Below are 25,836 nucleotides of genomic sequence, written 5' to 3' on the forward strand. Positions count from 1 at the left end.
TCCATGTCCAACTTCACGTCCATCTTCTGGTCCAGCTGCTCCTCTCCTCCTCGTGCGATGCTTGCTTCTTCTTCATACCTGATCATATATAAGTGAAAGGACTTAGGCAGTATAAAGTTCTCGTCGATCAAAGTATCACTTAGGAACAAGTTCACCTGTTGTTTAAGTAGCTTCGCACGAGCTCGTGTCATTGGTCCAATCCCGACTTCATTGGACTTGAGCTTCACAGCAGATTCGTCTTCATCTTGTAATGACAGAGGTAGTGGTGTAGTAGTAGGGATGTCCTCATCAACACGCTTAAGGTTCTACGATCTGTTGTGGGAGTTCACTTTATGGTATGTAGTTGAGAGAGTATTTGAAATAGTTCCGGTGACATCAAAATAGTTTTGGTAGAGTATAGAGTCATTCCAGTGTTATTATAATAGTTTCAGAAGTGCACTTAATATATCCGACCTAAATAGTTAAGAGTGATAATAAACTTTGTCGAAAGTGTTCTTGTATCTTCGAAAATGTTTCGGAGTGAATTAACTATGTTTTTAAGATTTATAGTAAAACTTCCAGTCAATATGATTTCGGGCTTTACTGTAAATTGTCGAAGGGATAGCCCTATCGCCACCAAGGCTGGCCGCGTGGGCCCAGATAGGCTGGCTCTACTTTCTGCAAGTCCTCTAGATAACCTCTACTTTCTGCAATGCCTGGATCACGAGATTGAAGCCCTCTTGGAGTTGTTTTAACCGCTCAGACATGACTTCCGCCCCGAACACACACCCATAATACAAATATTTGGGAACTCCGCTGGCTCTAAGACGAAACAGTTCTGAACCTGCAACAACACAAAGCATCACATTCAATTAACGTGCTCACGGATAATAAGAAGGCTAATGTGGGACAGACAGCGGTGATATGCTTACCCACACAGCGGCACCTTCTCAGGTCTCTTTCCTTTTGATACGCCTTGGTGCACAGAAAGCCATCGACACACAAGGATACATGCTCCATAATCTGGTCTAGTATTATCACCTCACTAGGGGACGGTGCGCCAAGTGCATCTGATGTTCCAATGTCCTTCAGGACTTGGAAGATGGTTGCGAGAATCTTCACATTGTCTGTGTCACTATCTCCACACTTCACTCCATTGCCGCTCGACTCGGCGCCACTGTGGCAGTTCACACGAGTCGCACCACATTGACGAGAAGTACTGCAACCTGAGTTCGGAGCTTCATGATCTTGCAGTCCGGCCATCATCTCTCCTGTGTTTCTAAATGCACCTGGTGGAAAAATAAGCATTGGCGGTCATTAACTAGTCTTGCAATTTTTTTTTTTTTGAAATGGTAGCATGGCCCCGGCCTCTGCCTCAATCGAGTCTTGCAATTAATTAACTGATTAATAACTATATTCAGTAAATATCTCGTGCAAGGTCACTCCTAAGCTGCAAAGTAGATCGACCAATCTGGACAGGAAGGCATGCAAACTGCTTGTATAAAGTGTCTCATCAAGTGCTACTTATCCGTGGTGTTAAGCTAGAATGAACTTACTGGAATCTAAAAGCAGCAAAACTAGAAGAGCCTGAGGTGCAAATTCATAGTAATGCTGCTGCCTTCGCAACATATCAGTCAACTCTGCACATGCACCTTCCACGCTAGAAGAGATTCCTTGAATAAGTGAAGCAGCATAGTGCGCAAGTAAAACAGAACGATGAACGTCATTTGCAGAATTTCTTGGTCTACTGAACTTCACTTGCTTCAACCATTCAAGCATAATATTATTATCATCCACATGAAATAAGTTCACAGGGTGACAGTAAGGTTCCATTTTGTCCATAATGTGTAGCATCAAGACCAAGCAGGATCTCCTCAGCTGCTTCATATATTCTACCAATCTCCCATCAAAAAAGCCAGCTGTAAATATCAGTGGACCCATTGGGTAAAAATCATCGTCGCCATCGTCCATCAATATATCTGATAAAACACATTGCAGTTAGACAATATACTTTCTTCATGTAAAATACTGAATCAATTGTAACAATGTTTATTTGTGATGTCATCCAAAATGTATGAGAAACCCAGTTTGTAACACAATATATAACTCATTTAGAAAAAGAGAGATATAAATTTGAAAATCGGTAAAGCATGGATAAAATGTACCAGACAGCAATCCGATTTTAAAGTACCTGTTATTCCTCGCTTCCGAGTAGTAGCACCAACTGGTTTGCATACAGAGGAGTCACACACCTCATATTCTGCAAGAATACCACTTTAAAATGGGTAGAAAGTTCTCAGCAGCGTAATGGTTCAGGACAAGTTATTATCACTCACCTTTCTTTACACGTAAATGACTAGACGTCATATAATCCAGTAAAGTATTAATTGATTTCTTCTCATTGCTCTCAGGAGACAGACCTACCAGGCCTGAACATTTAAGATCATGCAGAACCAAAATCAACTTGCTGTAGTAGAACGCGTTGGTCCTTTCAACACTCCAATCTGGTTCTGGCAGAGATTTGAAATCCATCCTCACATGCATAGCAAGAGCAGGTGCTAAAACTGAAACTGCAAGGAAAGAGTTTGCACAGAGGACTTGAGAACAATAGCAATAGGAACTACAATATAAAAGATACATGCCACTTGCAGTGATGTCAGTGAGAGAAAATAAGAGGCATTCTATAAACTTCTTGGATCGGCCAAAATAGGGATTTAGGTACAGAGAATATCCCCAAGCAAAGTAATATTCAGACTGAACGAATATTATCATTACAGGAAAGAGGGAAAGATGTTTTGTTAAGTAAAAGCCAGACAGTCAGAAAGCTGTGCAAGAGGGGATAGAGTAAAATTCAACAATATCAGCATTCTTACATTACTATATAAGTATGATGGCAAGTGTCGTAATGATGCCATAACAATTTGAACTGTACCGAGAGACCATCCCATCCGTTAACAAGTCAAGCATTACTATCCCTAACATGCAAACTGAAGAATAGTTGGCACTGGGTAAAACACGAATGTCACTTACCATTGTTCTGACTGAACTCCCGAAACTGCAGGTTTGCCTTTCTAAGGGAACCTGTCAACTCTATAAGCTCCTCGACAGCTGATATTGTTTGCGAGCATGACAAACTATGATAACCTGATGGATCCTTTGAATATTCCCACTGGACATCTGTGAAGGAACAACGCCAAAATCCACAAAACATGTCAAAACAAAAGAACCAGAAACACCATCACAATACATCCTCAATAAGTTCACATGGCTTGCAACATTCAACAGTTAAATATTGCACTGGATTACCTTCTGATCTCCCCTTCGCTTCATGGTATGCAATTACGCATCTGATAAGTCCCTTAAGTTCTCTATAGTACACAATTTCACTTTCAGGTGGTGGATTATAATGGCGCCGGCGTGCCATGCAGAGCAGGAGTGTCAAGATTTTCTTTAGGAGGCACTCTCGATTGACAAGAGGCACTAGAGAATTGCATTCATCTAAGCCAATGTCGACTTCTATAGCCTTTTCACCGCTCCCTAATTTGGAGGTACACAAATAAATGTTAGTTACAAAAGTGGTAGCATGTTTTCACAAGTGCAGTGTAATTTTGATGAGAAAATACATATTTAGCACATACCAGCAGTCTGAGATGATACGATTGCATCAATCAGGTGGTCAAATACATTATGGAATAACCTTCCTTCAACTCCTGATACCAAACTGTTAGGGGACAACTTCATTCGATGTGCTATTGACATGATGTATGCATAGCGACTGTCCTTTCCATACTTGACCCGACGGCCTCTCCTCCCTGGCTTCTTCTGACCATGCACCATTTTGCACCCTGCAAATTTGATGTTGCCGCAGTGAGGAAAGAGAACCACGGAGTCATCTGCATCCCTACAATTCATCTGATAAATGAGCTAATCTGCCTGCCATATTAGGACTGTGCTTGAATGACTACATCATGCGACCCAAGTTCAGCTAATAGATCTACCAACAACACACTCGTATGAATATACATAATCATTCACACCGTAGGGGTTTCCCCTACGGTAGAGCTGTCAAAAAAAAATATACTTAATCATCCATTGAATAGGTACTTGCAACAGATAGGTTGATACTTACAATAGGGCTAGGGACTACTGGCAATACAAACTTATATATATATGGTGATAACTTTGATTGGGAACATCAGAAAATACATTGTTGGCAACCAGATATCCAACAAATATCGTGGTGGATGGAGACGTTGGTCAGGCAGATCTAAATGCAAAGTCAAGGCAGAGAAGTAATGTACAAGGAGTGGGCTGCAGGTTAGGGAAGAGTGTGTTCACTCACCGTGCAAGTTAGGCTTCCTATGGTCATCATCGATCTCCAACTTTACCTTTACACCAGAGAGTGCATGCCGAACTGTACGCGATGCCACAAAATGTTCAGACATGGTAGCAGTACAGAATCATTTCATTGAATATGCACTTGCAGCAGATAGGTATTGATATTTACAGTAAGGCTAGGGACTACTGGCAATAGCAAATAGCAAGCTTATGGTAATGCATGTAAAATACATTTTCTCCTAGAGGAAAGGAAGGCTATAGGTTAGAACACTCGTCGGTACGCTGCCGAACCAGATACCACACATTTCATGAAAGAAAAAATTACAAATCAAGGGAATTACATATGTTTAGTACTCCCTCCGTCCCATAGAAGATGTCTTAGATTTGTCTAAATTTGGACGTATCTGCATACTAAGACATCCAAATTTAGACAAATTTAAGACATCCTTTTATGGGACGGAGGGAGTATTATTTTAAAATAAGAAGAGCTCTATATGCAGAGTCAAGGCAGAGAAAGTAATGTGTGAGGATAGGGAAGAGTGAGTTCACTCAATCACTCACCGTCCAAGTTAGGTTTTCTATTGTCATCATCGATCTCCAACTTTACCTTCGCATCAGAGAGTGCATGCCGAACTGTACGCGATGCCAAAAAATAATGTTCAGACATGCCAAAAAATAATTACGACTAGGCTGCAAACGAAGAATGCACACAAGGTATGAACTCACGGCCAGAAACATCGGCAGGCTTTAGCTGGCCGTGATGTTCATCCTCCTCCTTCTTCACATTAAGCTCCCCCTTCACATTAAGCAGGGAGGCAGCGCGGATCTGTTGCGATTTGCGTTGACGCCGCACCATCCTATGAATCATACAAGGCTATCAGATACCCGTGTAGTTAACAGAATCTGCCAGAAAAATCGTAGCTTAGCAATTGTGATGGTGAGTGCCGAAAAGGGCTTCTTTTTTCTCACACGAGGCTCAGGTAAGAGAACCCATGAAACCCAATGCATGTTCCAGCGAATCCGTCGAGTAAGGATGGGTATGTAAAGCAATTAGAAGGGTATCCTCGCAGAGAGACAGAGGGAGAAGCGGAGGGTAGTCTGGTGTTCCACATCTGGGAGCAAGACAAACCCACCTGGTTTCCCCAATTCGATTGAATCCCTTGGCGAGCACTTCCACTTTGAGACCGCCGGGGGACGATCGGGGTCACTAGAAACTCGCTTGTTTCGAACTACTGGAAACTCGCTTGTATATTGGGTCCAGCCCCCTCCTCGAGCCAACGGACCGAACTCGAAACAAGTACGGAGTACAAACCCCTAAGTATTGGATTTAGGACGCCAAATCTCCCAAATTTAGATTGGGACACATAACCTCCCTGAAATACCAAGCAAACTCACATGAAACTCAATACTAAGGAGGGTTACAAGTCCCCAATCTAAACTTTAGGGTTTTAGTGTCCCAAACCCAATACTGGGGGTTATATGACTTCTTTCGACCGAACTCTTATTCTTTCATTCTTTTTGAATTGGAGACAAACCGAACTCATGAGCGTGTGCTTTGCTTTCCCTTCTCGTTCTTCTTGTATTTAGGGCACTAATTAAGTGTGTTGTTTGAACAATGTAGTTAAATTTAGTTATATGTGTTTCCCTCATTTTTATGTTGATGTTCTCTTCAAGTATTTTTTTCTCCTGTAATAGACTTAGCTCTCTAAAAACGCTAGCAGTCGGCGGCGCTCCCCCCCCCCCCCCCTTCTCTGTTGTGCGCGGTATAACATTCTTAGCATGTATGCCTGTGTACTGCTTTTTCGTTATCTGCAAGGTAATGAAAATCGACCCCATGTTGGGTCGCTTGGAAAAAAAAACTCTTCAAGTATTTTTTTTGTCATGCATTTACAACCATATTTATGTACATGTAGTTCAAAACTTAAATTAGCCCGCTAAATAGATACTAATACATTTCATTCATAGAAAGTAACATATGTTTTTTTACGTTGCAACGGTAATCTTTTCGCTAGAAATTCAAAACTTCATCAAAATACCTTGGTAAGTAGTAGAATTTAAAAAAAAGGATGTGCATTAACAAAATGTACGGGTGCTCTAATCAGCCTCTGAAGTCACTGATGGAATTATAAAATTAAATACACTCTCATGTTTTTTCTTTGAAATGCACATAAACTACAATGCTTACCGGTACAACTTATAGATAAACGAGATATGAAGAAGATCTCAGTCGCTACAGTATCAAATGTTTAAGTGATATATGTTGACCACAAGGACAAAGACATCAAAGCATCAAACTAATCAAGCCATGCGGGAGAGGTTGTGGAGTAAGAGAGTATGACGCAAATCTTGATTGTTCCATAGTCATATCTGTATGCATGATTCAGTGTGAGAGGTTAGAGGATCATAGTTTTTCTAGCGAAGCAAGGATAGCAGTGTAGCAGATTACGTTGTCGTCAAAGGAGGTAACGGTCACAACTATTGTATCAAATATATTGTTTGCTGCAAACACATAAATCATCGTGATGTTGTGAGAAAAATTGCATGATCGGTTAATGCGTCATCGTTCATTACGAGAGGCAACCTTAACCGAAGTGAGGATCCTTCCAAATTTAAGAAAACGACATTGTAAAAAATGGAGCAAATATCTTTTAAAATGGTGAGAAAGGAGAAAAAAAATATCTTGCATGAAGGATATAAGGAAGCAAGAACATGATGGCATTATCAGTGGTAACTTAGTTAGTGATGACAACGGTGACACCTAGTAATTATGGAATTGAACTACTTGAGATTTATTTTATTCGGTAGTGATTCACCCGTGTGTGAAGGGGTGACGTGTACTAGTGAAGTGCAATCAGGATCATATCAAGTGCGTGTTTGAACACATTTGGTTCAGGAGTAAAATGCATGGTTGGTCCCCGTACTTGTTGACCTAGCTCACTTTGGTCATTGTACATTAGGAATACTAATTCACGGTCCTCAAATACGTGACAACGTTCATCTACGGTCACTGCTTGCCGGTATAGCATTGTATTCGCTGATGTGGCACCACGTTCACTGGTCTCAAGCATTATTTTGAAAAGAATCTCCCTACTTGTTGCAGAGCGTGCGGCAACAATCCTTGCAGGGCTATTTCACAAAAAAAACTCTAACCGCATAAGCGCCCATGTCTGGTTTCCGCCGTGGTCAACTCCGACAGCTCTAAAGTGCCGCGCGTCCTCGAGCGCTCTCCCGGTGTCGTCCTGCTCGGGCCGTCTCCGCCTTGATCCCTCGGTCTTGGCGTCGTCTTCCTGGTGCTGTAGATGAACGACAGAATCTAGGGGAGGCGCCTGAGTGGCGGCAAGCCGACGAGGTCGGGAACTGAAGGCTGCTACGGCTTGCTTCGTTGTGCCAACGACGATGGAGGCGTGGCCAATGGCTTCAACACGGGGCTTCTGGAGGCGAGGAGTGCATGGTGTGGAGTTTCAAGGCCGGGATGTGGGGCGGCGGCAAAGCCCCGTCCACGTTCGCCTTACCTCACTCGCCGTTGGAAAATCATGGTGCTCACAGCACTCCAAGGCAAGATACGCGCCGCGCTGCAGCACGACGACCCTGCACGATTGGCGTTCACGGCTCGCCGGCAAAGTGTGAGAGCGCAACACACCACCCCGGCCAGCTAGCCCCGACGCTCCGGCCAATCACCCCTACGCGCTGAACCCTCGCGAGCAGGCTACGGCTTGCCTGCCCTACGGGCCGCCCTGGCCACCCGCGCTCGCGCCGATGTCAAATCCCGGTGGACTCCTCATTGTCTAGCGTGATGGCATCGAATATCGGTGGCCTCACGTGGTCCAGCGTGTCGACGTTGACTCCCCGTGGCCTCCCATTGGTCCAGCGCGCGCGCGGCCTGCCTCACCCCGGGAGGTCATGCTGGAGGAGGGGAACATGAATGAACGCAGTGGTTCATGTCGCGGAGTGCTAGCGGTGACGGCGCTCGAGTGCAAGAAATCGTGTTGGCGTGTGCGAGTAGCTTCGCGTGGCGGCGCCTGCGGCCGGACCTGCGGAACCAATTGGGGCGGAACAAGCCTGCCGCCGCCGCCCAGGGACGCCGCCGCGTCGGCCTCACCCTCGTGCCCGGGGACGCCGCCGCATCGGAACCCATTCGGGCTGGAGATGTTGACCGTAGCGTGAAAGAGATAAGGAAAAAATAAGACATGAGTGAGGGGGTTTTTGCAAAAAATGCACGGATAGACTTGTCAACACATCTCCACGTGGACAAATACATCCTTATACCAGTGTCCGGTGACCGTAGATGAACAGTTACACGTATTTGGGGAATGTGAATAGGTATTTCCAATGTACGATGACCAAAGTGAGCTAGGTCGACAAGTACGTGGACCAACCATGTATTTTACTCTTTGGTTCAGTAGCCCACAATACTTATTGTGTAAAATTTGAGATAAGATGATACAAGAGCAAGTGCCATTGAGATCAGCAAATAATATGTTATATATAATATGTAAACTTGTTTAGGACACAACATCTCCCGTAGCTCAGTTGGTTAGAGCGTTGGTCTTATGAGCCGAAGGTCGCGGGTTCGAGCCCCGCCGGGAGAAATATCATTTTTGCAATTTTTTTATTCAACCCGCCGCACACAATGTTTGCCGATCACAAGTGAAAAGGTAAACGTGTACGTCTTCCGTCATCCACTGAAGAATTGAAGAGTCCGCTGTGCTTCACAGAACGAGAACATGAGCTTGTTTTTATAGTACTGTACAAGAATTCCCGAGTTCGTCGCGTCACCTAAAATCTATTTCGCTCCATTAGTCCATTGCCGCATACTATGCTAGTGTCATGTGTTCTGCTCCTTTGGTCGGCACATTAAACGCCTAACCCACGCACGCGCACACACACAAAAAAGACGCCGCACATTGCCACGACGAACAAAGACGTCACTGTTACTAGCATTCATCGTTGCGTACGACTATGGCGCCGAGCGAGTGCTCACGGCAATAGGGAAGAGATGCATACGATAGAAGAGTAGCTCCACTCTAAGGTGAGTTCGTCTACACCGTCACCTCCGTTGGCCATTGCGCGTGATACTCCCAAATGCCAAAGCTTCACAACAAATCGTTTGCTGCAGCAGGGAATTTGTGAAACGTCACTATGTCAGGGTCGATTCTTTCAGTTTTTTGTTAAAATTTCTTTTACTTTTGGTGGACTGGCTAAAAGAGGTTCGAGTCTTCGTGATGCTGAGGGATCTGCTTAGCGTTTCGGGCAGTGGTATGCATGTGGGGGCGGCAGCACATGAGAAGTTCAGAGTCTTACCTCTCAGGATGAAAAACCCAAGGTCTGCCCTTAACTGGTTGTGCTTGGTAATGTTCATTTGGGAGACATTGTTTTGAGAGTGGGGACTATCTTCAGGGTGAAAATCTAAGACCTTTGGTCGGGCGACGACGGCGCTGGTGCACTGTTTCCTTCTTGGAGGCGTCGCTTTTGGAGAATCTGTATTTCAGGTGTTGTCACGGTGGTGGTTGTATTGCTGTTGCTAGGTCTAGAATGTTGTAGCGGGACTTTTATTTCTTAGTTTTCTTTACTCTTTTTTGGCCATGTGCATCTGTACTGCCATTAGGGTGGGGCGTTGTTGCAGAGGCTGGATGTAATTGCTATCTTTTGATATTAATATATTCCCTTTATCTAAAAAAAACAATACAAACAACTCTTAGCGACGAGTACGGACACTAGTGCAAGCCAAAGGCGCGCCGCCGTTCTCACCCTCCATCAATGAAAATAGATTGTTTTTTTTTGTCATAGTAAAGATTGTTGTAGTAGACAAATGATAACAACCATGGTAAGACAAGCGATGCTAGTAACAGTGACATCTTTGTTTGTCATGCTAAGACTCGAAAGAGCCAGCGCACCAGAGCTATCACCAATAATAACAACCTGATCTGAAACCAAACATGAAAATTCCTCGAAAAAAAACAAACATGAAAATCGATCGGATCTCAGTAGATCCGTCTAGCAGACGACTCAATGTGTCATCCGACAATGCTAAACGCACCACCGAAACGAGAGTAGGGTAAAAAGAATTTTATTCAAACTTCAGTATTTAGCAAAGAAATGAAACCCTTCCACCAACGAGAGGCCGTGGTCCGTCATAGATGTATTTTGCTTGCCTCCTCTCGTTGAACCCGAATAATCATGTACCAGCCGCATTCAATGCACAACCATATTCTTGAAGTATCCATACACTTGTCGTGCTGCCTACACATCAAGATCAGTGACATAAATGTGTATTTGTATGAGGCAAATTATACAATGGAACAGTAGTTCTGGAACCAACATGTGCACAAATTGAGCAAAACAAAACATGGACACGTAAGCCGCTTAAGCGCCACCGAAATAAGCAACCACTCTCCCTGTCATCAGGGCCCCAGACCCCCCCAGTTAAGCTCCTCCTTCCTCCTGCACTCTCTCTTCTTCTGCGATCTAAAAAAATTCCACCTTGACCCAAGGCCGAGCCACCCACCGGCCACCGCCCCCGCGCAGCCATGGACATGCGGGCCCTCAACTTGAAGGCCGGCGGGCCCTTCCTCGCGCCCAGGCGCAACCCGCCGCCGACGTGGGCTCCCCTCCCCGCCGGGGAGGCCGGCTCGCTGGCTGTCGGGGCGAGGAGGGGGCCGCGGTGGCCCAAGTTGGCGGCGAGCGCGTCCGGGAAGAAGAGCCACAGCAGTCCCGACGGCGACGAGCCCAGGAACAAGGCCTCGTCTTCCGGTAAATTCTTCTCTCTTGGTATGATTACGATGAGAGCTTCCGTCTGTCGATTGGGTGCGGTTGTACTAGTGGGAACAGGGGGATCTTGGCGCGACGGGGGAGGTGGTCAAACCCTTTCTAGTAGATTCGATGCGTATCGGGATGATAGGACCTGCGGAGGGGATTCTGGTATCCTCTTTCCGGTGATCGCTACGGTCTGGGCCACGAAATGGTCGAATTTGGAAACATGCCATGATCCTCGCATCAATCAGAGCTTGGTGTTACCAGTAATGGTAAATTTAGTTGCAATTGGTAGTAGTAGATAAGCTAGTGGAGGAAAAAAATTGAACATTAGAATGGACTCTTCAGGCTGTTGATTGGGTGCGGTCGTACTAGTGGGAACAGGGGGATCTTGGCATGCGGGGGAGGTGGTCAAACCCTTTCTAGTAGATTCGATGCGTATCGGGGTGATAGGACCTGGGGAGGGGATTCTGGTATCCTCTTTCCAGTGATCGCTACGGTCTGGGTCATGAAATGGTCGAATTAGGAAACATGTCATGATCCTCGCATCAATCAGAGCTTGGTGTTACCAGTATTGGTAAATTTAGTTGCAATTGGTGGTAATAGATAAGCTAGTGGAGGAAAAAAATTGAACATTAGAATCAATGGACTCTTCAGGCTTGAGGGTCGGTTCCTCTTTTTCGATATTGAAATGTTTTTGTGATTGAAAACTTGTAATGGTGGAGATAAGAAAATTTGTAATGGTTGACTGCACCGATTCTGATGTGGAAAATGTCAACTTCTAGCTCTAGTTGCTGCGTGCCTTTTTTTTCCCTCAGCCGCAGTTGTTTGTTTCGATGTGAATATTTCTGTCACCGTATTAAGATATGTTTGATGTCTCTTTACTACAATGTGCAGTGGAAATGCCTAAGCAGGATTGATAAAGACCGTGTAGAATTGATGTCTTTCTTAATGCAGGAAAAGGCGATGCATCTTCTCCCATTGGAGATGACAATGCAATGAGCCAAAATCATGGCGAACCGAAATCCAATGACACCATGTATGTACCCAGCAACTTGTCGTATTGGCGTGATGTGAGAGCAAGCTTTGTGATTCCGAAATCGGTAAGACCAATACTTTTCAGCTAGTTTATCGCAGCTGTGGCTGTCCATTTTCTTGTAAATGAAGTCAATATTTGGAAACTAGGCGGTCTGGCTTCGTAAATTCCACTCATGCTGGATACTAAGCACGGTCCTTTAATTGATTATTTAGTAGTGGCTTTACTAGGATAGCATCGGCCAAATACACTATAAAAGCTGAAATGGATTACCTGGAAATATTGGTATTTTGCAATTATATTATTTAGTTGGCATCATATCAGAGAGAATGGAATAATGTATGTCCACGCAACATCATACTTAACAGTAGCTAAGAAGAGCTCCATGAGGACTTGGAAACTTAGGAAGAGCTAACTGTATCAGATTGTCCATAGCACAAACTTTTTCTCAGTATTCTAGAGTCATTTTTTTCATCCTAGTTGGGAAATTTCTTGTATTTTTTTTGTTCTTTGTAGACAAACGTTGAGATTAAGCATCATATCAGAGAGAATGCAATTATGTAGGTTCAGTCGACCTCTATGATCATTTAACATCATACTTAAGAAACGCTGAAAGGAGCTTCGTGAGAACTTAGAAACTTGAAGAAATAAGTGAATTGGGCTGTCCATAACACACATTTTGTTCTAACTAAGTAACTATTATAGACACTTTTTATCCTAGTTTAAATATTCTTGTCTTCTTTTTTCTTCCTTTTGGAGCACATTAGATTAGTTTTTAACTATGACCTATGTGAGTAACTTGCTGTGACACTTAATTTCTTGAAGGTTCTCACTTCCTGTTAAACTTCCTTGCCAGTACAATAGCGGGGTTTTCTTCACTTTTAACCATGACACCGCTAGAGTATTTCCATTATGTAGTGTAAAAAGATATTCAGTGTGCTATTTTTAATACAAAAACATTGCCTTATTTACTATTTTGCTTGTCCTGAAAATTTTATGTTTTGTCCGTACACTTGATTTTTTTTTTTCCCTAATTTACTCTCTATGATGTTTTCAAATTAGGAGCAAGCAGTCGATGTAAATACTCTACCACAGACATCTTTTGATGGCCCAGTACACTGTCTTCCTCGGAAATGGGCACATTCTATTTCAGCACCAGAATCAGGGTGTGTGCTGGTTGCCACGGAAGAGCTTGATGGGAATGGTACCTTCGAAAGAACTGTCATCCTCCTCCTGAAACTAGGTTCAAGAGACGCCTACGATGGCCCATTCGGCGTCATCCTGAACCGCCCACTCTACACAAAGATGAAACATGTGAATCCATCCTTCCGCGACCAGGCGACACCTTTCAGCGACTGCTCCCTGTTCTTTGGAGGCCCTGTCGATATGAGCGTATTCTTGATGCGGACCAACGAAGGCAGGCCCATCAAGGGTTTTGAAGAGGTGGCGCCGGGTGTATGCTTCGGGTTCAGGACCGACCTGCAGAAGGCTGGCCACCTGATGAAGAACGGTGCAGTTAACCCTGAGGACCTGAAGTTCTACGTCGGGTACTCCGCTTGGGATCACGACCAGCTGCTGAGCGAGATCGACGCGGGGTACTGGGTTGTCACCTCCTGCAGCTCAGGCCTGATAACGGACGCGCTGACTGCGGACCCTTCTTGCCTGTGGAGCGAGATTCTCCAGCTGCTGGGAGGCCAGTACGCGGAGCTGAGTCAGAAACCGAAGGAAGATAGCGCGTGAAGTCGCGTGCTTGTGGCATGGCACATCAAACTGTTGTGTTCGATTTGTACATAATTGAGTAATCTTGTCTGGTCAGCGGCCACGTCCTGTGGGGAGACTGTTTTGCTCTCTTCTGTTTCTTGGATCAAATAATGTATCAGCTGTTAGTCGATGTAAAACCTTTTTTTCCCTTTTTTGTGAGAAAAGAAACGACGTCGGACCCCGGATCTGAAAGTATAGTGATGATTATGTGCAGTGATCAATCAGCTTTTCCTGGAGTTTTTATCTGTCGTGCATGTTGCTCGGCATGACATATTGACTTTCCTGCTCCTATCTATCTGTATCTTGTTTGCCTTTTCTTTGTTAGAGCTTATCTGTATCCAAATCATTTTCAAGATCTTGCAGTGGCATCTGTTATGTGAGAAATGCATACATGCACAAGTAGTGGCCAACCGTCTGTCGCGTCTGATTACCCAAACGCGTCAGGCACAAAGTTGGGGATGAGGGAGAGATCGTGACGCCGATCAGAACCCACAAGGAGGCACAGGTACCCGTACATCCACGAACGAACGCGCGTGTGCCAATATCCGCGTCCAAAGCTTCCGCTCCTTTGGTGCCCGTTTCCTCTCTACCTGCCTACATTTGACACCGGTAGATTCGCTAAATATCCATTTAGCTCTGCTTCCATTTCGCATCCCATTTGGTGTTAAAATGCTGACATTTACTGATGGCGATCACGAAGAATTTACGGTGCCAGGTTCCATTGACTTTCTTTCCTTCTAGGCGATGTTCTGAAGAACTCGTCAAATACAGTAAGTAGAGAGGAAATGTGCAACTGGGTAGCGCGAGTAACGACCAGGGACTGGGCAGGGTAGAAATGCACAACGCAGTGTCAGTGACCTGAGTGGCGACAGTTCAACTGTTCAGTTAATATCGCGACGTCCGGGTGGAAGTTACTGCGTCATGTCATCTCCCTCCCTGTCTCTAGAAAACAGACTACAGAGTCCACCCAGGCTACCTGACGTAGTCAGGATTGCTAGGAAAAGAGTACTCGTTTAGATGATCGATTCCAGCCGTCAGATCTGGATGTGTTGTTTTTTCTTTCACAAGGACGGCCTGTATTTGATGTTGGTGGAGAACTCGTGGCCGACCTTGTGGACTGCACAAGCACACGTACGTATGCAGACCTCATCTCGCCAACATACACTCGGAACCTGCACCAAGGTCATATGCATGTTCTGGAGATTGTTTTTGGGTTTTCTACGAAAATGAGTCAGAGCCCTCGGACTCTGCATTGATTTTGATGCACAGGGTAATCTTATTGCCAAGTTTTTAAGTGATTACATGACCAGAAAAGGTGATTTAGAGACGGTGCAACTGCTGTTTAATAAATAAAATGTATAACTTGAGTAGATTTGTGGCTCGCAAGCTCATGTGATCCATTTGTTTATTTTCAATTCCAAGATCATTTTTTAAATGTAAAAATTGTAAAAAATAGGATATACACAATAATATATCTAAAAAACATGCATAATATTATTTGAAAATACTTGCATTCTGAGATACACACAAACGAAGAAAAAAATATGGATCTAAGTCTAGTAAAAATGCATATTTAAAAAAATCCAAAATTATCAAAAAAATTCATTTTGGTGTAGCCTAAAATTCAGTTCACCGCTACGATTATTCATAACATCACATCTTTGTTGGTAGAAAACTATACCTTGGAAAAACCTAACCTACTTATGACGTCCGATTTACCTGTGATGATAAATTGGAAGGGATTTTCTACATAACCCTTTACTTAGATAGGCAGTTCCCACGAATCATGAACAAGAGCATACTTGTAGGATATATCATTGTCTACACCCAGATTAATTTTTTAAGATTTTTTTGAAACATGTAAATATCATTTCATATTTTTTCTAAAATAAAGAGATCACTGGACCTGGGGAGGCAATGAGAGTTTTTGGTATAACTTGACATATTTTCACTAAACTTAAACTGCATTTTCTGAAGCCATATGGACTTGATAAATCTTAAGTCAACCATGACTTTTCCCTCGAAAAATAGTGAAATGAGACTTAGCAAAACGGTTTTGCTAATTCTCAGCTTAGAGCTTAGTAAAATCTCCAACCGTTGAATCACGCCAAGATTTTTGCAGCCTCTTATCCTTATCTCGCATATCTTCTTCATGGCAACAACTCTGCGATGGGGGAGGCGGCGGAGGAACGTCCGCCGAGCCGGAGCCGGTGGTGGCCGCGCCAGAGACGGGGATGATGGAAATTTAGGGTTCAGGTTGCGGGAGGTGGCGGTGGACCGATGGAGAAGGAGCTTCGACAGGACAGGGCGGTGAGGTGTTGCGGCAGCACGCTAGAAGATCGGCAGTTAGGCCGACAGTGGCGGCAGGGGCATTGACGGAGAGGAGGAAGAAGCTGATGCCTAGGCACCTCGTTAAGAAAAAAAAATTCCGTCTCTTCTAGTTCCTGGAGTAGAATGTTCGGTTGGTCCCTTGGGCGAACGGTCGAGGAAGATGTGCTGGAGAGCGTCATCTGTTCCATCCTCGGTCGACAGGCGAAAAGTGTCGCTGCAGGTGAAGTGGCGATTGACCGGTCTCGGTCCGCAGCTGGCCGCCTCAGCTAGTATTGCCTGGTCAACAAACCCGGCACCATCGCCCAAACCTCGCCTAAACCAGTAGTTATCGCGATAGATTCGTTTCAAGTCCCCATCTAAACTGTTTCATCTTGATGGAGCTGCACTAGTGTCAAATGTCAACACTTGATTTCAAATAGCGAATTTCAATCGTACTACTTCTTCCGTTCCACGAATTTTTTTAACAAACTAAGACATTCTTCGTGGTACGGAGGGAGTATGTCACACTCTGGGTCAATCGCGGCACGGATCGGGTAGTTCGACGACGTAATCTTTATTCATTGCATCAGCTAATTCGACTGTACTGGTCTTAAAAAAATTGAGTATGTATGCTTTTACATCAAAATCTCCATGTCGTCGACGCTAATGTCCCCGTGAACGAGCTGCTCCCTGCCGCCGCTACCGCCAGCACTATACCCGCCGCCCATATGCGTGTACGCGTACGCGTTCGCGCCACCCTGCGCGGCGCCGACGCCGGCGCCAGAGCGCAGCTCCGCGTACCGCCTCGGCCCGGCGGCGGCGGCCTCGGGCGCGCTGTCCCGCGCCGCCACGAGCTGCGCGTCGGCGGCCATGCCGGCGTCGGACGCCACGCTCTGTACGGACCTCGGCGACAGGGGCGCGACGGAGCCGGCGCCGTACGCGGCGGCCGCGCGCTCCGGGAAGTTGAGCGCCGACGCGCCGCCGTCTCCGAGGAGGCCGCCCCGGAGGAAGTAGACGGCGGTGTCGTGCGCCACCGCGGCCCCCTCGGGCGTGGCGTAGGAGCCGAGCCACAGGCGCTCCCTCGTGCCGGGCACCCGGATCTCCGACACCCACTTCCCCCACCGCCGCCGCCGCACGCCCTTGTACCGGCACCGCTCCTCCTCCGCCTCCGCCCGGCTCATCGCCGCGATGATCGATCAAGCTGACCTCCGGGACGCCGAGCTAATCTTCAGTTGACTCTGTGGCTGGCTGCTAGCTGCTGCACCGGTTGAGCTTGCATGAGCACGTACGTACTGCGCTCTATATAGGTGCGAGAGGTCAACCCACAAACGAGTTGACCATGCATGCGGAATGATCGAATCGGCTTGGAGTTTGACCTTGCTATCGAGCTGTGACCTGTGAGTGGATACGTGCAGTGAGACAGCCTACAGCCGTGTGGTGATCGATATTTGTGGTCGGTACGGGAGCAACGGCGCCGGGGTCAAAATCTTCAATGGGTCAAAGCGTTTTTTATGGTCGCACGTCTCGTATGAACACGCTATGATGGTAGGCTCCCCAGGTCGCCATCTCACTTTTGGGGAAGCCTCTCTCTCTCTGCATCGTGTCTAGAAGGCTGCGACCTTGGAAACTCTACTACGTACAACATTAGAATTGTTGGGGCTGACTTTGCTGCAAACAAGTCATAAAATAATTGTTATTGTATTATGTAACTATATGACATAGCTGACTATGATGTTTACTTGACCAATCTAATTGGGTGTGTCTATGTCTTAGTTGACTGAGATTTTCTTATGTCTCAGTCACCTCAGAAAAATGCAACTGCAGTTCAAAGAAATATGCAATTCGGTCCAGTTGCACATTTCTAGCAGAAAAGTGCAATTGCATTCTTTTTAATAGAAAAGTGCAACTCAAAGCACTTTTTTGCAAGTGACTTAGACTTAAGAAAATCTCAGTTGACCGAGACATAGCAAAACCGAATCTAATTATCTAAGCATATATGCTTCTCCATGTAACGAGCAAAAAGATGTTTGTCAAAAGAAAACATAGAGAGAAAATTAACTTTCTATTTATAAACCAAGTAAGTAAAAAATGTTTGGGGCATGTTTGATTCAAAGGATTTCTAAACAAGTTTTGTAGGATTCATACCCACAGTATTTTTTTTTCAATAGAAACCATTTCATTCAAATGACTAAACTCTCCAAAAAAAAATTATTGCTTTCTTACACTACAATTCCATAGGATTTTCGCAAGATATTATACCACTTAGAAATTTTTCTATGTGTCTATGATAACTATGATATGTACTCAAACTCTATAGAAATTTTCTGCCCTTTTGCTGCGGTGCAACCAAACGACTGCTGTAACCAAAATATAAATATTTCTCGAAAAAAACACAAACATTAATTTAGTTGTCTAGTTATGAACCAAGTTTTCGCGTACTTCTATGTTGTATAGTTTTGCTCCAACATCTTTCTAAAGTAGAAAAACTTGGTTCCTTACCCTCCGAAACCGTACTCTTACTTATGTGGCGTGATCTATCATAGATTCGTCCATGCTGGCAAAAATGAATTAATTACATCAATATATATATGGTTTAAGAAACAAATACCTAAGAAGAGGAGAAACAACGAACATGCATGGCACCATGAGGAGCAGGAGCTCGAGCTCACTAGTGTTATAGGGAGGAAATAACCGACGAGGAGGATGAAAACAAAACAAGGAGGGGAGGAAGAAACTAGCAAACCAGGTCAAAACCCATGCCATGTATGTTGGTAACAAAACCAAAGTTAGAACTTAGAGAAAAAGTTAGAGAAAGGTAATCTCTTGATTCATATTATTTTTAATTACAAAGACATTTTCTTGCCATCTTTCAAAGTTTTGTACATACATTAGTACTCTTTTCATTCTATAATTCCTATCGTGGTTTTAGTTCAAATTTAAACCCAAATTGCATAGACATTTTTCTTTGCCATCATTCATGGTTTTGTATGAACATGGTATAGCACTCTCTTGCTCCATAAATTTTGTCATGATTTTAGTTCACATTCAAATTAAAATTATGATAAGAATTATGGAAACGGATGGAGCACAAACTATAAAACTGTTTCCTCGTAAACGAACAGTATTCTTGCGCTTTCTTGGTCCACTTAGAACATGAGTGGCATATCGGTCCCCTTGTGGCGTTGGGTCTGGTCGGCTTCGCCAGCGACGGGACATAAAAGAGTGAGGGACAGGCTAGCACACGCACTACGTATATACCTAACTAAAAGTAAATCTCGTTTCATTTCGGCGAGGCAAGCATGTCCTGCATGTGTCAAACATGCCACCCAGAACAGAGCTCGCGGTTTCACCCAGAAAAAGAAGGGATCACTTGTGTTTCACCAAATTAAAGCATAGGAGGTCAAGTCAATTCTGTCCAGTTCAGCCGTGACGGAGCCCGACGCATCTACTGTCAGCTGACCAAGTATTACTAGTAGTAGTAATAAGCAGCTAACACTAGTACCAAGGTGCAGATTTGCTTCGATGTTAATAAGAGCATGTGCTCAATTATCCCTTCGTTTCGAGACAGCCCTGCGCAACGAAAACTGAAACGTCGACGTCTGACTCGGACACGATCGCGAGGCTCGCCACTCCGGACCACGTTTACTCTCCTTTTTCTCTTGCGACGTGAGCTGTGACGTTTGAAGTGAAGTGTACACACGGATTCAGTGACCAGTGAGCTTTGACCATTGAATTGGTCATGGCTCCTTTTCTTTCCCCCGCTTGGACTACCGTGAGCACCTGGCTGGCTGGAAATACTAGAAGGGCAATCTTGCAAGATCATTCCAGCAGCTCCTATTAGACGAGCCTGCTGAAATGGTGGGCTGCTGGAATGTCGCCCTGTATCTCTCCGCGCCCATCTCTTCTGCCAGGGCCGGCTCTGGCTCCTCGCCTTGCCAGTAACCACCATTGAACACGGTACCGGTGCCGCTGGCAAAGGCGAACGACGATGGCAGAAGAGACCTGCGACTTCAGGTCACTGAGGCTCACGAGGAGCTCAAGGTGCACCATGCCCAGGCAGCCGTTGCCGTTGAAGAGGGCCAACCTCAGGTAGCAATCGCTGCCCTACGTGTTGCCCTTGTACCCGAAACCCACACATTTGCCGAGCCCCAGGAACGACGCCGTCCAGCATCCCCTGCCAGGAGAGACCGGCCGGCTCGAACCTGATAGGCCACAAGCAGGTCGGCAGCAGCGTGTAAATGATGCGGACCATGTTCCAGGCGCGCAGCCCGTGTGTACGCTGCCCATAATTTTTGCCTCAAATGCTTAGCTCTCAGTTTTCCACCATTTGTAACACCATTTTCAACATTTACATATTTATTCAGTAGCATATGACAAGATAATTACATGTTTCGGTTCGTTACAGTATAGCTGCAGCCCACTCTCAAGTTACATACACGATACATGGACCGAATGAATGAACAAATGCACTACCACGCCAATGATCTCAGCTCGCCCCATGGCTACGGTTCTTTTTTCAGATCTCCGTATTCTACAAAACTGAAATACATGTACTACTACGATGCAATTTACCTGTATCGTCTTCATGTCAGGCATAACCAGCCAAAGTGGCGAAGTTGCAGCACCTTTGGGTTTCTGTACCTCAATCCTGCACCCCTCTTATGGAAGTCTCGACGCGGAAGGTCGATGATAGGATTCTGAAGAGCCCATCGGGGTTATCTGCATGAACCTGAAAGGAGAGACATGGGTGCAGAATTAAACTCATTGGTAAACCAATATATCTATACTATACTGTATGGCATGCAACATCATATTTAACAGTTATTATACATGGTATTGCTTATGACTATGAGCATATCCTCTTTTTTTAAGGTAACTATGAGCATATCCTTAATATAAGGGCATCTGTGATTGTAGTAAAAAGAAAATGGTTGCCACAGTATCTAGGCAGCATGCATACCCAATGTCCAGCATCTTCAAGCAGATGCATTTCCACTCCTCCAGCCTCATCTGCAGCCAGCTCCTCCGCGGTATGAATTCTCTGGAGGTCTTCAAGAGCCCATCTATGCAAACTTCTTTCAGCCTTAAGGAAATTAATGTGAACCCCCCGTGGCACATCATCTACAATCCCCCTGCATGGTGCATTTAATTAGCTGTCCAACACAGTTCACAAATTTTAGATTGTTTCAACAGGCATTGCCGATGGCTTACCATAAGTTAGTATCTTCATATGACTTGTACATCTCAGAGATGCCATTTAGGTCGAATATCCACGAGAAGCTTGAAGAAGATCGTAGTCCTACTGGACTGCTTCGTCTGAGATTTGTTGCCACCCACTGAACAAAGAATGAACAACAAACTGAAATATCTTGTTTCACTGGACAAAGTGAAATGAAGTAATTCCAGACCACTAAAATCAAGTAAAAACTTTGCAACAGCGTCTCAACAAAAGGGTTGTATTCAAGCATACCCGTGCAACATCCAGAGAAAACTTTGCCTTAACGAGAGCATCAACAACTTCCTGCTTTGAATTAACCTGTATTTTCAACGGCAGAAAAGAAACAATGAATGATAGAACTAGGGCCACTTTTCTTGACTATCATCAGTAATACAAGCGTAGATAATTCAAAAAGACCAACCTGCCTAGGCATTCTTCTGAGGAATTCAATAAGTTCAGCAGGGTGATCTTCGCCATCTAACCCAGAACGAACTTTACCAGGAGTAGCGTCAAGTACCCATACCTTCAATGAACAGAATACAGCAGAGAAATTCAACACACGTGATTAAAAATGATAGCTAGCATTCTATTATTGCCACACTGATATAACTCTGAAGAATTAGGTGGGCTTACCCTAACAGGACGGGGAAGTGGTTTTGCAGCATGTTCTACCATACTCAAAGCCACTGCAAGCACAATTGGATAACTGGAAACTTATGGATTGTCTACAATAGCAACCATAACACACATAGGAGGTGCATGGAATGTCAAATAAGAGAAAGGAAAGGAAACAGAAAAACCTTTTCCACCAAAGCTGTGACCAACCAACACACGAGGGGATAGCCTGAGTTGCCCGATCTGTTGTATTCAGACGGATTAGCATTAGGTAATACAGATTATAAAGAAAAGCCAAGTGAACTGAAAATCGAAAATTAGTTTACTTCGACTGGGAAATAAGAAACGGCACTAAATATGATTTCAAAATTTTAAACCAGGTGCAGTGCTTGCTAGGCAATAGATTCAGGCACTTCATGGTATACTACAAATCAGTAGAGATTGTAATCTGCATTATATACTATATGATCCAGTTCTGATGTTAATATTTCTCTTAAAGCTTCACTGTTCACAAGTATGCCCATGAGTAAGCTAGTTAAACTATGGACTGTGGCATCAAAGAGGTATGCGCACATGATATGCTGCCTAATTCACAATACATATTGCTATATGTACAGCACACATATGCACATATATTATTCGGGTACTCTTTCACCTTTATGATGTCCTTTCAAAAAAGCTATACATTTTATTTAGATTGATATTGGATGTAACAAACACATTTAGCGTAGATATTAGAAGATAAAATAGAGATTAGCAGCGAGCAGAAAATACAAACCAGCTTTAGAACATCAAAAGCAGTGGAGGCAACAGTGTGTGGTCCTCTTTTCTTAATTGACGCTGAATCACCATGGCAACGCAAATCAACCAAGAGAAACTGCATGCAGAGAAGTCAGCTTTAGTTTTCATTTGTGTCGTTGTAGTGTTTAGCTCAGATCATTAGCAGAACTTTAGATGTATTGACCTGCCACATCGGAAATTCCTGAGCTAACCTCTTAGCAAAGGACCCTTCATGGAAAATATAATTAATTAAAACAATTTCATATCCTTGATTTAGAAGGAACATTTTTTGAACATGTCACAGCATTTCACTCATTTGCAAAAATTAATCGAAATCGCAACTCAGACAATCAGAGTGTTCACTTACCCCAGTTTTTCCCGCTCCCAAGGATGCCATGAAGGAGTACAGCTGTTGGTGGATCAGGTATTGATTTGTCCATAAATGAGTTCCATTGTACCTAAGGTAAAGTGAGTGATGATTATGAATAACTTGCATTCCGCCAGAACATTTCAAGTAATGAGCTGTTGCACTAGACAATTTGACAACTAGAGATAAAATCATTGCCGTGAATGCAACACTTACAAGCTTCCCTTGAACCAGTTCATAGGCCTGTAGGGGCAATGTAGAAATAATTAGGTGGCATGGGGAAGAACAATTCATTGTATAATTTCATAGCTTCAAGCTTCCTTACCAGAACTCCAGCATGCTTATCAGCATCAGGCTGATAAGAAATCTTTGTGTCAGCAAAAGCCACTTGAGTACAACGGCAAGGAGGACACAGCGATGACCTTGAATTGAAATTGGTCGATACCAGCCGTCCACGACTATAAACAATTTCCTATAATACAAAGCATAATATGATAACTAAATTTCAGAATACTGGAGGTAGTACAGAAATTGGAAAGTTGTGGAAACACAAAACTGGAATTATATAACTGCAATTACAATTCAAGAACGTCTCTGACAATACAAGAAATGGATAGTTGAACGTAGCGGTTACTGCACAAATTAACAAGTCATGCAGATTCAACATTGTGAATAGTAGTTGGTTACAAAAAACAAATTTAGAATCCCAAATTACAGTCCACACCCTCTCCCTGTTTCATGACATATTATGTTTGGTTACTGCGCATTCTGATGGGATAATCAGTGTAAGAACTGTGGCAAATGTACTATGTTGCCACCATCACAGTAGAAGCTGCAGTTGCCAAGTATCATTCCTCACACCTACATAGGACATCCACTTAAAATTGCACGAAAGTTTGTATCAGTGAGCATCATCAGTACATGAAGACTTTAAGATTATTGAGTTTTCTCGGAGAAAAAAGTGAGGTCCATAAAAAATTTGACCGATAGACCCAAGCAATTTTTACCATCTAGCTAGTACATCCGGGCTCGGGCAGAGTGGCAGAAACGTGTTTGGAGACGAAGTGAAAAATCACAATCAACGCATGAACAAACTATTAGACACAACGATGTCACACTGAAAGAAATGTGCCATCTATGATTTGAAACAGAAATTTCTGCAGTCGAGCATGCCCTCAAAATCGAACAAAAAACTCGCATCTAGCCAACGCGAGACGAAAGTACGAGTACCCGTGGCTCCACGGCGCACCAGCCACTGAAAAATGTTGGAGGTAGTGCAGAAATTGGACATCAGTCTGACCAGAAGAATGAAATTTTATAACTGCATTTAAAATTTTGGAACGCATACAACAGTAGAAGAAATGGAAAGTCGAATCAGCAGTTTCTGCACAAAATTTTAAAGTTGCGCAGGTTCCACGTTGTGGATAGTAATTGGTTCCAAATTTAGAGTCCCAAATTACAGTCCACGTCGTTTCTCTGTTTCATCGCATATTACTTTTAGTTACCCTGTTTCATCACCAAACATTTTGATGGAACAACAAGTGTGCGGCAAATGTACTATGTTTCCATGGTCACGACAGAAACTGTAGCCGCCGAGCACCATTAGTTCATTACTCACGCCTACACTAGATATGCAAATAATCACTAAAAATTGCACAAAAATCCTATCAGTGAGGGCTCATCGAAGCATCAACACACAAGGATTTCAATTTTTCTACTGTAGGAGAAAAAAAAGTGAGGTCCATTAAACGTTCCACCCGACTGACCCAAGCAATTTTGGGAATGATATGTGTTTGGAGACGAAGTGAATGATCAACGCTGTGAACTAAATAATAGACCCCACTTGCAGCAGAAATGCATTCCTGCAGTCCCGCTGCCCTGATTGCATCTAGTACATTGCGTCCGTCGCCACCCCCGCCGTATGTATCCGCACGCCCTCAAAATCGCACCAAAACCTCGCATCTAGCCCAAGCCAGCCAACGCGAGTCGGAAGTACGAGTACCCGTAGGTCCACGGCGCACCAGCCACTGAAACTACCAACTCACGAAGCAATCTATCTAAGGACGATTTCGACCACGAAAACCAGCTGGAGAGACCAGTACCTGTCGGGAGCGCGACACGCCTGCCCTGGCCCTGGACCCGTGCCGCGGCGGCGCGAGGCCCACGGAGAGCGGCGCCCTCCTCGGCTCCGCTGCGATGGCGCGCGGCGGCGGCGCCGCCATCGGATCACCGGCGAGTAGCTCGGGGTGGGCGCACCGAGAGGCAGGAGCGAATCGGTGTGCCCGCCGCGTCACTAGGGAAAGAATTAAATGGTGTTTGTTTATTTCGGTGGTGGGGAACGACGGAGAAGAAAGCTGCGGGCGGAGAACCCAAAGAGCCTGAGAGACGCTGCCGTGCGGGCCCAGCTGGCACAAGGCGGTCATGATCTGTCTCCGACCTGGTGGGTCCAATCCTGAGTGGTCTTGCGTGGCTGCGCGACGTGTGGTCTGAGGAATGTGGGCCAGCAAGGCTGCCACGACAGCGTTGTCTTTGGTTGAATGGGCCGGGCCGTCCTGGGCCGAGAACCTGTCACCTGCTCATCCTGAGGGCTGAATCCCTAAAAAAATACCAGGGTCTATGGAAACGGGAAAAACCTATACACCGACCAGGTCGGTGGCTACCGGCCACCGCACACCTTCTGAT

At 44.7% G+C, this 25,836-nt stretch overlaps 4 protein-coding genes and 1 non-coding gene across 5 annotated transcripts; 2 read left to right on the plus strand and 3 right to left on the minus strand.

The window, feature by feature from the left end:
• Positions 1–668: 668 nt before the first annotated feature.
• On the minus strand, positions 669–5,528 carry LOC124662612. The gene is made up of 12 exons (XM_047200427.1): positions 5,451–5,528; positions 5,044–5,174; positions 4,879–4,950; positions 4,322–4,393; positions 3,618–3,824; positions 3,286–3,516; positions 3,010–3,156; positions 2,316–2,549; positions 2,171–2,239; positions 1,536–1,958; positions 912–1,268; positions 669–823 (listed from the first exon to the last, which is right to left on the minus strand). Exons 2-12 carry the CDS (start codon positions 5,171–5,173, stop codon positions 669–671), a joined length of 2,097 nt encoding a protein of 698 aa, XP_047056383.1. The 5' UTR covers position 5,174; positions 5,451–5,528.
• Positions 5,529–8,832: 3,304 nt separating this feature from the next.
• Positions 8,833–8,906, plus strand: TRNAI-UAU. The gene has a single exon. It is a non-coding gene; the product is annotated as a tRNA-Ile (tRNA).
• A 1,834-nt stretch (positions 8,907–10,740) lies between these two features.
• Positions 10,741–14,039, plus strand: LOC124667461. The gene is made up of 3 exons (XM_047204735.1): positions 10,741–11,067; positions 12,025–12,170; positions 13,166–14,039. Exons 1-3 carry the CDS (start codon positions 10,845–10,847, stop codon positions 13,841–13,843), a joined length of 1,047 nt encoding a protein of 348 aa, XP_047060691.1. The 5' UTR covers positions 10,741–10,844; the 3' UTR covers positions 13,844–14,039.
• A 2,770-nt stretch (positions 14,040–16,809) lies between these two features.
• Positions 16,810–17,355, minus strand: LOC124662613 (ethylene-responsive transcription factor ERF020-like). Its single transcript, XM_047200428.1, has one exon. The coding sequence runs from the start codon at positions 17,353–17,355 to the stop codon at positions 16,810–16,812; it is 546 nt and encodes a 181-aa protein (XP_047056384.1).
• Positions 17,356–20,500: 3,145 nt separating this feature from the next.
• Positions 20,501–25,391, minus strand: LOC124660729 (abhydrolase domain-containing protein C22H12.03). The gene is made up of 13 exons (XM_047198544.1): positions 25,257–25,391; positions 23,480–23,626; positions 23,371–23,397; positions 23,155–23,245; positions 22,972–23,015; positions 22,786–22,884; positions 22,193–22,250; positions 22,026–22,078; positions 21,814–21,915; positions 21,645–21,710; positions 21,386–21,510; positions 21,135–21,306; positions 20,501–20,903 (listed from the first exon to the last, which is right to left on the minus strand). The coding sequence occupies exons 1-13, from the start codon at positions 25,374–25,376 to the stop codon at positions 20,817–20,819; spliced, it is 1,191 nt and encodes a 396-aa protein (XP_047054500.1). The 5' UTR covers positions 25,377–25,391; the 3' UTR covers positions 20,501–20,816.
• Positions 25,392–25,836: the final 445 nt, after the last annotated feature.

Source organism: Lolium rigidum, chromosome 6 (genome assembly GCF_022539505.1).
Source record: "Lolium rigidum isolate FL_2022 chromosome 6, APGP_CSIRO_Lrig_0.1, whole genome shotgun sequence".
Lineage (NCBI taxonomy): Eukaryota > Viridiplantae > Streptophyta > Magnoliopsida > Poales > Poaceae > Lolium > Lolium rigidum.

What these genes read in the sequence shown, in the direction of transcription:
- LOC124662612 (XM_047200427.1), bottom strand. Translation starts at nt 5,173, where the DNA reads ATGGTGCGGCGTCAACGCAAATCGCAACAGATCCGCGCTGCCTCCCTG. An exon ending in TAGAAAACCTAACTTGGACG is followed by an intron (nt 4,394 to 4,878) that starts GTGAGTGATTGA and finishes CATCGCGTACAG; the next exon opens with TTCGGCATGCACTCTCTGGT. An exon ending in TTTGCTGCTTTTAGATTCCA is followed by an intron (nt 1,269 to 1,535) that starts GTAAGTTCATTC and finishes TTTTTCCACCAG; the next exon opens with GTGCATTTAGAAACACAGGA.
- LOC124667461 (XM_047204735.1), top strand. Translation starts at nt 10,845, where the DNA reads ATGGACATGCGGGCCCTCAACTTGAAGGCCGGCGGGCCCTTCCTCGCG. An exon ending in GAACAAGGCCTCGTCTTCCG is followed by an intron (nt 11,068 to 12,024) that starts GTAAATTCTTCT and finishes TTCTTAATGCAG; the next exon opens with GAAAAGGCGATGCATCTTCT. An exon ending in GCTTTGTGATTCCGAAATCG is followed by an intron (nt 12,171 to 13,165) that starts GTAAGACCAATA and finishes TTTTCAAATTAG; the next exon opens with GAGCAAGCAGTCGATGTAAA.
- LOC124662613 (XM_047200428.1), bottom strand. Translation starts at nt 17,355, where the DNA reads ATGAGCCGGGCGGAGGCGGAGGAGGAGCGGTGCCGGTACAAGGGCGTG.
- LOC124660729 (XM_047198544.1), bottom strand. Translation starts at nt 25,376, where the DNA reads ATGGCGGCGCCGCCGCCGCGCGCCATCGCAGCGGAGCCGAGGAGGGCG. An exon ending in CACTTCCCCGTCCTGTTAGG is followed by an intron (nt 21,916 to 22,025) that starts GTAAGCCCACCT and finishes TGTTCATTGAAG; the next exon opens with GTATGGGTACTTGACGCTAC. An exon ending in TATGAAGATACTAACTTATG is followed by an intron (nt 21,307 to 21,385) that starts GTAAGCCATCGG and finishes TGCACCATGCAG; the next exon opens with GGGGATTGTAGATGATGTGC.